Genomic DNA, 12,328 nt, shown 5'->3' with positions numbered 1-12,328 from the left:
TAGGATAGATTTAAGTATGTAAATAGAATTACATATTTTATGCAATTCCTATTTTTTCGTGTTGCTGTTAAGATCTTACTTTCTTTTTTTCTCATAAAATGTAATTGAAGAGGAACATTACAATCAAGCTGGTAAATTTGTATGGGGTGCATTAATTTTACCAGCAGTAAAATTATTTTAATTAAGAGATTTTTCTACCAACTAAATGAAGTGTCTTACACGCCCAATCAATTCTTGCCAATATGATTGCTCTACAAAGAAGGGAAGGTAATTAATTAGAGGAAGCCCCTTCAAGGACAATTGGTCTATGGTGCACAACTTGAGAAAGAGCTGACATGCACTGTTTCTTTTCAATGTCATCATCTATGTTCATTATATGTATTATTAGGTTTGAGAATAGGACATACTGACAGAGTGGATAATGAGTTGTGAAATGAAATAAGATAATATGAATCATGGTTAAGAAAAGATGAAATCACAGCAAAAAAGGAGATGTTTGCTTTGAATGTCTTTATTTTTTTAAAGCTTATGATCATTTGTGTTTAGTTAACTACATTTAAAACATTTAATATGTATCAGTGAACGTTTTTCTGTAAAAGAATAGTGATTCATGTATTTGTGAATGTTATTGCAAACCAATATTTACTTTTAATTTTCTTTCTTTTTTCCTTCAAGAAGTAGTGGATTATATTTTTCACAGAAGATGTTTCAATATATTAATTACTATCAATTCATTATTAGTTATTGTAATTTTACAAAGATTAATGTGAGAATAGAAAATCCTCTATCTCTAAGGAAATCTTTATCAAAAGTATTTTTCTTACCATACTGCTCCACTTTCAAGTCTGCTTTTGTTAAATACCTACTATTGTTTCTATATCCATTGAGGATGTTAACACCTTATTTCAAGATTTAAATAGCAAATCTGAGTTTTAAAAACCGAATGTGGTTTAATGATTTTTACTTATATTACATATAATAATGTTTTCAAAACAGTTTTCAAAGCAGAATTGTGTTAATTGATTAATATGCTAAAAAGAAATAAATAACTTTCAAATACAGATAAGAGCTAACTAAATGATACAATGAAAGAAAAGATGTTATGTAAACAGCAGTTAAAATTCCTAGGACTAAAATTAGCAAAAGCATTAAAGTTCTAAGTTGAGAAAACTTTAAGTATTGCCACAGTATATTTACAAACACAATATCTGGAAAGAAATTTCTAAAAATATACCATATTGATGGAGGGGAGACCTAACATATTAAAGATTTCAAATCACCATATTATTTTATATATTTATTAAGATTTCAATGAAATAAGAACAATGCTTTTATATTCATTTTAAGTTCCACATAGAAAACTAAATAGACAAATAAAGCCAGGTGTACTCTAAAAAAAGCACATGGTACAGGTTGGTGGGGTAGAGACTTAGCTGTGCCAGATATTAAAGCATATTATAGAGTTTCAATAATGAAAAGCATGGTATTATTGCATTGATAGTCAAAATATATGCAAAATACAAAGTCCAAAAATAAATCCAAATATGCAGAGAATTTAGCATATAATAGAATTTGCCATCTCAGTCTTTAGGATAAATAGGGACTATTCAATATTTGATGCTGCACAACAGAATCGGCATCTGGAAAAAAAAGAGTGATTTGCATCTTAGGACATACTCTGGTTTAAACTCATATCAATAAATTTTTTATATATAAAAATTGAGATGATAAAAACATCACAAAAATGTTGGTGTATTATTTTATAAACCTGGATGAGAGAGGTCTTTATAGTTACCAACAAGACTTAGAAGCCACAAAGAAAAGACTGGTAATTTGACTGCATGAGAAGCAAAAATATCTACCTGTGAAGACTTCATAGAAGCAAACGACAAAAGAAGATTGTACATGAGGCATAGAAAGTATTGCTAAACATTTGAGAAAATGCTTAGCTTTACTTATAATGAGAGCAAAACACATTTTTAAAAGCATCATAAATATATATTTTTTTCTCCTATAAGACTGGCAAAACTTTGAGAGTTTGACAACTTGCTGATTTTATGTATTGATGGTGAAATGGAAAATCACTATAATATCTGAGCAGAGCAATTTTTCAATATTTATCAAGACTATAAATTTATATACTTCTTGCCCCAGCTTTCCCACCACATGTGTCTCATCCACATGATGAGTAATATAGGTGCAAGATTATACATGGCATCATTGGCTCTTTGAGCAAAAGAGTAAACACAGATGTAGAAATGACTGTGGAATACTCCCAGTACTGATTTGACAATCTATGAGATATATGATAAAGGGAAAAGAAAGGAAGGCATGCAATAATGTAGAATTGTATATGTAATAGGCTACCTTTTGATTCTTTATATTCTACTTGGGATCACCTCTCTTGAAGCCTTTTTTTTTTTGTATGTTCTTTGTCTCGGTGTACTGAAATTTCACTATATTGAAACTTTTGAGGATTTTATTCTTCTTAAGAAAATGAAATATCATTGAAATATTATATTAGTTTCAGGTGTACAACATAATAGTTTTATATTTGTAATTATTGTGAAATTATCACCACAGAAAGTTTAGTTAACATTCATCACGACACATAGTTACCTTTTTTTCTTGTGATAGTTTAAGATTTACTCTTAACAATTTTCAAATGTACAGTACAGTACCATAAATTATAGTAACAATGTACATTACATCCCCAGGACTTACTTATTTTACAGCTAGAAATTTGTACCTTCTGACCACTATGTCCCATTTCACCCATCCCCCACTCACCATTTCTGGCAATCACAAATCTGGTTTCATATATTTTTTTTTGTTTTTAGATATTTTTCTTTTAGATTCCACATATAAGTGAGATTATACTGTATTTGTCTTTCTCTGTCTGACTTATTTTACTTAGCATAATGCCCTTGAGGTCCATTCATGTTGTTACAAATGGCAAGATTCCATTTATTTATGGCTGAACAATATTTTTACATATGTATATGTATATATATATACATAATCTCATTTATTTATATATATATGTGTATATATACATACATATACATATATACATATATATATATAAATAAAATGGGATTATGGGAATACATATATATATGTATATATAGGGGAGATATATATATATATATCTGTCACACCTTCTTTATCCATTATTCCACTGATGGACACTTATGTAGCTTCCACGTCTTGGCTGTTGTAAATAATGCTGCAGTGAACATGGGGTGCAGATATCTTTCTGAGTTAGTGTTTTTGTTTCCTTTGAATAAAAACCCAGAAGTAGAATTGTTAGATCATATGGTAATTCTATTTTTGATTTTCTTTGAGGAAACTCCATACTGTTTTTCATAGTGGCTGCACCAATTTACATTCCCATGAATGTATTCTTGTTCATATCTCTTGATAAACCCTTTTATTTGGAAGCACGTCTTTCAATTTTTAGGTAGTCTCTGTATTATGTCACTAAGAATTTTTTTTCTGTTTTATTTTTCTGTACACCTAAGTCCAAATTTTTGATATTACATCTCCTAAATTGATTCTTTCATTTTCTCATAATCTCTTATTTATTTTCCATGTTTTAAAATTTTCTACAGTATTCCCCACTTAATATCTCAAAACTAGTGTTGAATTTTTGTTTTATTATATTTGTAATTGTCTAGAGAATTTTCAGTTCTCTAAATTGTACATTTTCATGATATTCTGTTGTTTTATATAAATAAAATAACTTTTGGTATGTCTATAAGACTATTATAGCTTTGATTTGTTTTAATTTTCTTCTGTTCCATTCAGTACCTCAATTTTCTGTAAGTTGAACAATGCTTTGTCTTCTCTCACTTGGAGTCTTTCTGCCAAATTCAGGCAGAAAGTTGACCTCTATTTAGAGGTTAAGACTTAAAAAGATTCCCTTTCTCCAAAGAATAGACCTTGAAAATTATTTATTTGTGGGACTGGGGGAGGTGAGTGAAGAGTCAGTATAATATCTGAATTTGTGATTTGGGAGAGAAGCTGTGTTACTAATCTCCCTGTTTCCAGAACCCACCTCAGTACCACATTCTTGGATATATTTAAGTTCTGAGCATCTCAAGATTGTCTAGGTAAATGACTTTGTTTTTCGTAAACATGCATTCTAATTAGACTTTTGTGTTTTTTCTCTTCCCATTCTGCTAATTTGGTCCCCACGCCTCCACCATCTTTTCAGCTTCTCAAAATTTGTTTTCTCCCCTCTAGCTATCTTACTGCATTAAAGTTTCGTTTTATTTTATTAATTAATTAATGAATTAATTTTGTTACCTCCTTTTAGAAGTCTGGGGAGGAGGAGGCAAAAATACCTCAGTTAAATAGAAATGTTTAATCAGATATATCTTTATGGAAAGCTTTGTAAATTGGACAATTTACATAAGATAGATGCATTCCTAGAAAAATACTAGTTGGTAAACTGATTCAATAATAAGTATAAAATCTGAATAATCTTACAAGCTCTAAATTAATTGAATAAAATAGTTAAAAAACATATTTTCACAATGAAGAATACTCAAAAATTAGGGTCTTATATCCAAGTTCTCCCAAATATTGAATAAACAGTTAAATCTAATACTATTTTCTTCAGAAAATAAAGGAATTCATTGTACCAGCCTGACATAACCATACTATAGTTATTTTTTCTCAGCACGCTGAAGATATGATTTTTATTGACATCATTAATTTACTTCTCTTTCTTGTGACTGATCTTCTAATAATCCGATCCATTGTTTATTTTATTACTAATATAGTAATCATATTTTATAATCTTAAGAATACAAGCAGTCAAGTTACACTAGTAAGGATGAAAATAGTTTGAAACATTCTGCATGGCTTCCTAGTTTCTTCATTTTTTTTTTCCCCAGAGTGATAGGTGAGATTTCTAAATGAGGTCTGCACACAGCAGGGAGATTTCAGCTTGTGAACCCTCTCTATTTATAATTCAGCTGTACTTTGCATAATTTAGATTATATTTTGCAAGAAGTCATGTCTCACGAATTGTAGGTTTGTAAATTACAAACAATTCTAAAATAGGGCTATCAGCTAGAGGATTTTGTGGATAAATACTATCTCCCTAATAAATATTATAGTCTCCTTTATAGGAGGTTTAGTTATATGCACTAGGAGATTGTATCAAGTCCCCCATGTTCTTTCATTATCTGGAAATGTTACATCCACTAATGAAAGATAAGAAGTGCTCAGCTCGACTAAATTAACTCCTTTCTCCCCACAATTCTAGTATTTCCATTTGGGTTTTTGCTTTTTTTCACAGTTTCCAAATTTCTCATTCCATAATTCCGAATCTGTTTACCAGCTATATTCATCTTTTCCTATAGATACTTCAACACATTTACCACAGATATTGTACAGTCTTAGTACAATTCTAAGCCTGGGTTATCTGTGTGTCTGCTTTTATATGTCACATTGTTTTGCTTTTTAGCAGTTTCATTCTTTATTGTGTCACAGATATTATATTTAACATCAGAGCATGAAATAGCTGCATTATATATGTATATGTATAAATGTGTTTATGTATGTCTATACCTACGTATAAACACACACACACTCTCTCACATTCCCTGACTTTCTTCCTTCTTGTCAGGAACCTAGGATAAGGTACTGACCATTTTTCTATTATAAACGTTTTAAGGAATTTTTCCAAATTTCTTTTGAAATGGTTCCTTATACAACTACAATAGATGAAGAGCAAAGATTTTTTTTGTGTAAAATGTATTGTTTATCATTATTACATTATTTTTATAAATATTAATTGGAAGTTTATTTGGTATTTGATTGTTTTTTAAAACGCATGGCCTGGAAACTGTCTTATTCTGTTGCTGTATTTCTTTTTTTTTTTTTTTTTTTTTTTTTTTTTCCTTTTTGCGGTATGTGGGCCTCTCACTGTTGTGGCCTCTCCCGTTGCGGAGCACAGGCTCCGGACGCGCAGGCCCAGCGGCCATGGCCCACGGGCCCAGCCGCCCCGCGGCATATGGGATCCTCCCAGACCGGGGCACGAACCCGTATCCCCTGCATCGGCAGGCGGACTCTCAACCACTGCGCCACCAGGGAGGCCCTGTTGCTGTATTTCTTAGTCCATTTTTTAAATGAGAGGGTTGAGCCTTATTCTGTTTTAGGTCTCTTTCAAATCTAATATTCTACAAACGTAGAAGCTTATTTTGTGTAGGTGCTGTCAAATTGCATTTATCAAGTAATGTGACAACTGCCTTTAATAATTCAATGTGAATTCAAGGGTGTGAAAGGTTATTTAATGTTTCATCTCTTTGTTTGTAAGGATCAGAAGGTGAAAATCGTGAAGTGGTTACTGGCGGCTACTTCTTTCTCGCTTGCAGCTGCACAGAAGGTGCTGTCAGTCTGAACCGATCCGAAGCCCTTGGTCATGTGTGTTGGTTCCTACGTGAAGGAGCAAGGAAGGTGAGGTACATTTCTGTAGTAGCTTCCTATTGCCTCTTTAACTCATAATTGTCTGATATAATTTTTAAAATGCTAGAAATGTGAAGATTGCTAATACAATGTTCGAGATGTGCATAGCTTAAATATAACTTCATAAACAACTTATCAACAATGTACTTGGAAATCTTTTTACTTCTTATATTTATAATATAGAGAGGTAGTAAAGAATTTTAAGAATCACTTTATTCCTAGTCTTCTGTCTTCTATTTATGTTATATCTTACAGACTGATTTAAAGCCAGTCAAACACAGATGTGATAATACCACTTTTTTGTTTAAAGATTGCAAAGAACTACCCTTGTCTTTGGCATGTAGTTAAATCTCTGGAAGATTTCTAGTCTCTGGTCAGTCTTACCACTAACAACTGTGGGACTTAAGGAAAAGATACAAAGAATGGCCCTCTTTTTCCCAATCTTACCTCTACCATGTAAAAAATACACATTTCCAAACAACACAAAAAGAAACAAAAATTTTAGAATTTTAATTTTAAGTAGATAAGGAACTTCTTGTCAAAATGATTAAGGAGTTTTCCAAAAAGTTTAGAGAGTTAGCCTAATATTTCTAACCTCTCTTGTCTGGACACAACCTAATTTGGTCATTTTATATAAACAAAAACCAAATTTTAATTTTCTGCTTGGTGTATCATTCATACATAATTTTCAGTATAGATTTGTAAGCTCTTTTCATTATGCATAAATCCATTAATATTGAGCCAACTTTATAAAAAATAATCCAAATCTTTTTGTACCTAAAATACAACCATCTAGAGAGGCATTGCAAATACAGGCAAATAGAATTCAAAGTCTTCAGAACTTTTAATTTCACGTATGCCCTCAAATATATTTTTCATTATGTTTTTAAAATTCATGAACATATGTATTAAGCTTAATATACTTTTTCACATACGTATTTAGCTAAGTACAGATACACAACTGTGCACATAGATGATTAAGTTTTTATCTTTAAGAAACATTTGACTTTATCAGCATATTAAAAAACAATATATATTATATTAATTTAAATAATTAAGTAACTGTTTTAGGAAACAAGCAAATCACATATTATCTTATATACATATTTCTATTTCTCTGTATTCTTTTAAAATAATTACCAACTTTAAATAAAGTAATTAACATTTGCTTTTTTAGACTTAACAGAAAACACAGAGAGAGCAATCCAATAATTTTTAGCTATTTTATTTTTTCATGAGCACACATTTATAACACTTTATCAACTTTTTTTGTTAGGCAAAATAAACATAAATATACCTATATAAACATAAATATACATCACTTAATGACATGTGCACATTTAAATTTCCATTCTATAAGAAACACGGTAATTTAAAACTATATTTAGAGATCAATATTTGTTTATTTTTCTTACTTAAAAATTATTAAGGTATCCAAAGATAATTTATTAATTCAATTTAGTATCAGTGAAAGGTCTTCCAAAGATTTGGAAAATGCAATTTACAATATCATGTTAAGTTCTTATAATTTGCAGTATCATCAATAAAACACTCCAGTACATCAGTGTGGTACAGTCAGTGAAAATGAATTAGATTTAACAGTTTAAATTATATTCATTATTAAAATTTCAAAAAAATAAATACAATTTTAAAATTATAAACAATCTGAGGAAACAATAATAGAATACTTTTTTAAAAGTTAAATTGTTTTAATTTGCCTAAGGAGTTTTTTAGTTATTGGGAAATTACATAAGATTTTTTTTAATATAAATATATCTCTGTGTTCACATATTTAAAAAAAATCAAGACTTCTGAGTTCATGCTGGAACTCTAAGGGCCTAGTACTCTTTTCATCTAAAAGACTAATTAAATTACCTGCACACCCAGGTACACATGTTCTGCTTTGTTAAATTTTTGGCAAAGGGAATACACAAATATAAAACAGTTAAACATTTTCTTCTCCTTGTATTTTTAACTGTGTGAACAGTAGTCTTAGAATGTACATATAATTATAGAAAATTATTTATGATCAATTAATTTAAATTTTTCCTAAGGGGAAAAAACAGGAAGAAACAGCAAAAAAGAAGAAGCGAAGGAAAGCTAGTTTCAGAGAGATATAGAATCATGATTGTTAAAAGTTAACTATCTTCAGGACTTCCCTGAAGTGGTCCAGTGATAAAGAATCTGCCTTCCAATGCAGGGCGCCTGGGTTCAATCCCTGGTCAGGGAACTAAAATCCCACATTCCGTGAAGCAAATAATCCCACACACCACAACTACTGAGCTTGCGCACCTCAACAAGAGAGTCCACATGCCACAAACTACAGAGCCCATGTGCCCTAGAACCCACATGCCACAACTATAGAGAAGTCCACATGCCACAGTGAAGAGCCCACACCACAATTAAAGATCCTTCATGCCTCAATGAAGATCCTGCATGCTGCAACTAAGACCTGGCACATTCCTGTGCATTAAACAGTAATCTCTCTATTAGACAAGGGAGACACAGCTCCTGAGACCTTTTCTCTTTTTGTTCTAATGTATCTGTCAAGTGAACAATCTTGTTCATGTCAGAATTCCCCAGAGTGGCCACTGCAATTGCAGGTTGTCCTTGAGAAATTATAACATTTAGAGAGATGCCCATGACTTACAACAGGAAGTGGGGATTGTTTGTGTTAAGGCCAGAGACATCAGGAGGACCCCAGAAAACATATCAGGCATCTGTGCCATGTCACATCTCCAGAACCTGCAAGAGAAGCTGGTCCCAGCTCAGGGCCAACAAAAGTGTTCACAAGACTTTGAAAAGGTGACTCAAGGAATATTCAGTTAATGGAATGCCGACTGGTATGACCATCTGAAATCATCACTCATTTATGTGATCTGGGTGATGATGTTACAGGACCTAAGCATACTCTTACAGATTCCCCAGAGGAAGTGATGTTGACAGAGAGAGATTTCATTTCTTTAGATCCAATTGGAATACATAATCAAAGGATTCCTAAAATGTACCTGTATGTACCTATGTTACTGTCATAGTAGGAGAGAAGAAAGTCCAGTGGTCTCAGAGCAGGGTATTGTTTGCACTCTAGGGTCCTGAGCTTTGATAATGAGGCTATTTTAATTGTATCCTTGCAGAATGTTGTGTTTGTTCACTGTTGACCCTCCAAAAGAGCACCAAACAATTTTGTTAAGTGCACAAATAACAAACACAGAAGGCCTAGCCTACTCACAGAGCAAAACACTTGCAAACTCAGGAATAACTCACTGTACACCACACATCTCGTTGCTCAGTCTCTTACCTAATTTCCTCCAGTACTGTTCCACTAGCTCATGCCAGTACTTAAAAATACACATGTCTCAGCAGAGTTGAGTTTCATCTCTCTCCTATTGCAGTGGTCATCAATAGAGTCTTTCTTGCCTGTTTAACTTTGTCCAGTGCAATTTTTACTTGATTAATATTTTTCTAAGAATCCAGGTTTCTGCATATTATGATAAAGAAAGGTCACTCAGTCCTATCCCTGAACACTCTTTGCATATCTATTTAGTTAACAAGGGTCAAAACATGGTAAAATATGTGTCATATATTAGATCTTAGAGTTTCTCACCGTTAGATCCCTTTGCTGAGTGACTTTACTAATATAATGTGGAAATGACAAAATAATTTATAGAAATATACAAGATACTCCATGAAATGATAACAAATTTAAATAAAGTTGTTTACTTGCATATGAAAAACATTTTTCAAAAGTATGTTGTAAATATTATACATGTAGCTTCTATCCAGCAGAAGCTAATTTTTTGTAGTAACATTCTGTAATATATATGCATCAGTAGTAATGAATTTCCAGAAAAAGAAATTCTGGAAGTTTTGTTTTCCCTCTATTTTCCTTGTAAAGGAAAGATCATACACAGCCAGATTTAAAATTTTATTACATTTCTGCCTCAAATAAAGTCTTTAATATTAAGAATAAAATAAGATATCATTCAATTTTTGTGTATTTTTTAATGATGGCATTTTGTACAATGACACACGTTAATAATTGATTATAATATAATTATTAATTACAAGTATCATAATATAATTATAATTGCTAATGTAACTTTTATTATATGTAGTATTATGTATAACCACTGAGTTTTCCAGGGTAATTTATATTTGTAGTTATACGTTTTACTCTAATCATAGGCATACATGAGTAGATCTCAACCTTTTTTTGCTCAAAATGCTCATTGAAAATCTGATGAAAGCTGGAAGCAGTTCCCTCACGGTAGATTATGCACACACAAGCACACTGTTTTTCATAAAATTTCAGAGGGTTAATGGACTCCTTTTAAGTAGATTCCTTGATTTTCTATATTGAAAAACTGAAAAATCTTTCCCCTACATGTGCAAGGTTGATTCAACTCAGTAAGTATCCACTGACATAATTTATTGTCTTATAAGTTTTTCTGAGACATCTCTTCTTATCTCTAAATTTAATTATAGAAAACTAAAACTCTAGTAGAAGACTAGGCTATGAATAGATAAGAAATCCCACTGAAATACCAAGTTACATATTTCTTAGTGCCAACAACTACTTAATGGTTTTTAGATACAGTAAATAATTGCAATAAAGAATTCACCACCATCAGCATATGATGAAAGCATTTAACAAAGCTTTAATTGCAATTTAGGTGTTCATATCACAATTTTTAGACAAAGGATAGTGTGGGGTTTGGTACATAGTTTAAGGAAAACCCATTAGACACGTTTTAATTTGGTTCTTTCAGTTTTTCTTAAATCCTAGTAATAAATTATTTTGAAAATAAACCAAAAAGGAAGGCATATAATTATAGGAAATACTAGTTTGCCATAGTCTGAATTTTGCACTATTATTTTTTGTTGTTAAAACATTGTTTTGTCATGATTTTTTTGTGTATTAGTGACCTAGATTTCTAATAACTAAAAATACAATGATTCCTTAGTGTATGACATTTTTCCCTCCAGCATGAAATAGCAAATTACGAAGTTTTTTGTGTTTTTCAGTAGAAATCAAAAATTAAGCATACATGAAGCCTCACAGATTCTAAGCTTTGAGTGTGATTAGCTGGTAATATCTATTATTTTCCTTGTGTTTATTGAATCATCCCAGACTATATTGAAACCATGAAAACAAACAATCAAAATTTCTGTATTTACCCAGTATCTGGAAAGCATTGCTCTTTTCCACAGTTTTCATGGGCCAAATGGATCTATCTGTATACTCTTGACTAGATCAGAAAACAAGAAAAACAAACAGGAAAGAGGAGGCAGCTGCTACAGGTGGGGCAGTGAGTGTCAAAGCTGCGGTAACAGACACAGGATTAGAGTCTGAGTGACAGGAAGCAGATAACCACACAAAGTGGTTCTCTCCTGAGGGACCACACTGGACAGTGCAGCCTGGGTCTCATCTACTTATTTGAAAACCCATATAATTTCCTCTCTACAAGCAGACTGCACATACAGTTTAACAGGACTGTGCATGCTAAAGTACAATAATACTAATACCTCACAAATTTAAAAAAAAAACTTATACCAAGAAATCAAGAAAACATATTGTGTGTATGTGTACAAAACACAAGCCAAATTCGATTTCAGAAAAAGACTAATTCAATTATATTGCTTTTAGAATTAAAGTAAATCAACTAAGAGGACTTCCAAGGTAAATGGGATAATGGAAGGAGATAATGGTAAATTTAAATATAAATCCAAGTTTTCCAATACAATCTCTACAAGACAGTACATACAAACAGGGAGAAAAAACACAACCATTAATTACTGCTGTTTATGTATATGTTACTTATGAGTAATTGAAGTTTTAGTGCTTTGT

The 12,328-nt window shown here is 31.5% G+C and overlaps 1 protein-coding gene across 1 annotated transcript in view; it reads left to right on the top strand.

Moving 5' to 3' along the window:
* The window catches only part of EYS (eyes shut homolog), a 1,591,612-nt gene that overhangs the window by 130,869 nt on the left and 1,448,415 nt on the right, over window positions 1-12,328 (top strand). Inside the window, exon 7 of the mRNA XM_060115102.1 lies at window positions 6,332-6,471. Within this exon, the coding sequence (XP_059971085.1) occupies window positions 6,332-6,471 (140 nt within the window). The remainder of the gene's footprint in view (window positions 1-6,331; window positions 6,472-12,328) is intronic.

This window comes from Mesoplodon densirostris, chromosome 12, assembly GCF_025265405.1.
Source record: "Mesoplodon densirostris isolate mMesDen1 chromosome 12, mMesDen1 primary haplotype, whole genome shotgun sequence".
Taxonomy (NCBI): Eukaryota; Metazoa; Chordata; class Mammalia; order Artiodactyla; family Ziphiidae; genus Mesoplodon; species Mesoplodon densirostris.
Note: the sequence above shows the minus strand (reverse complement) of the source record. Positions and strands in the feature narration are given on the sequence as shown.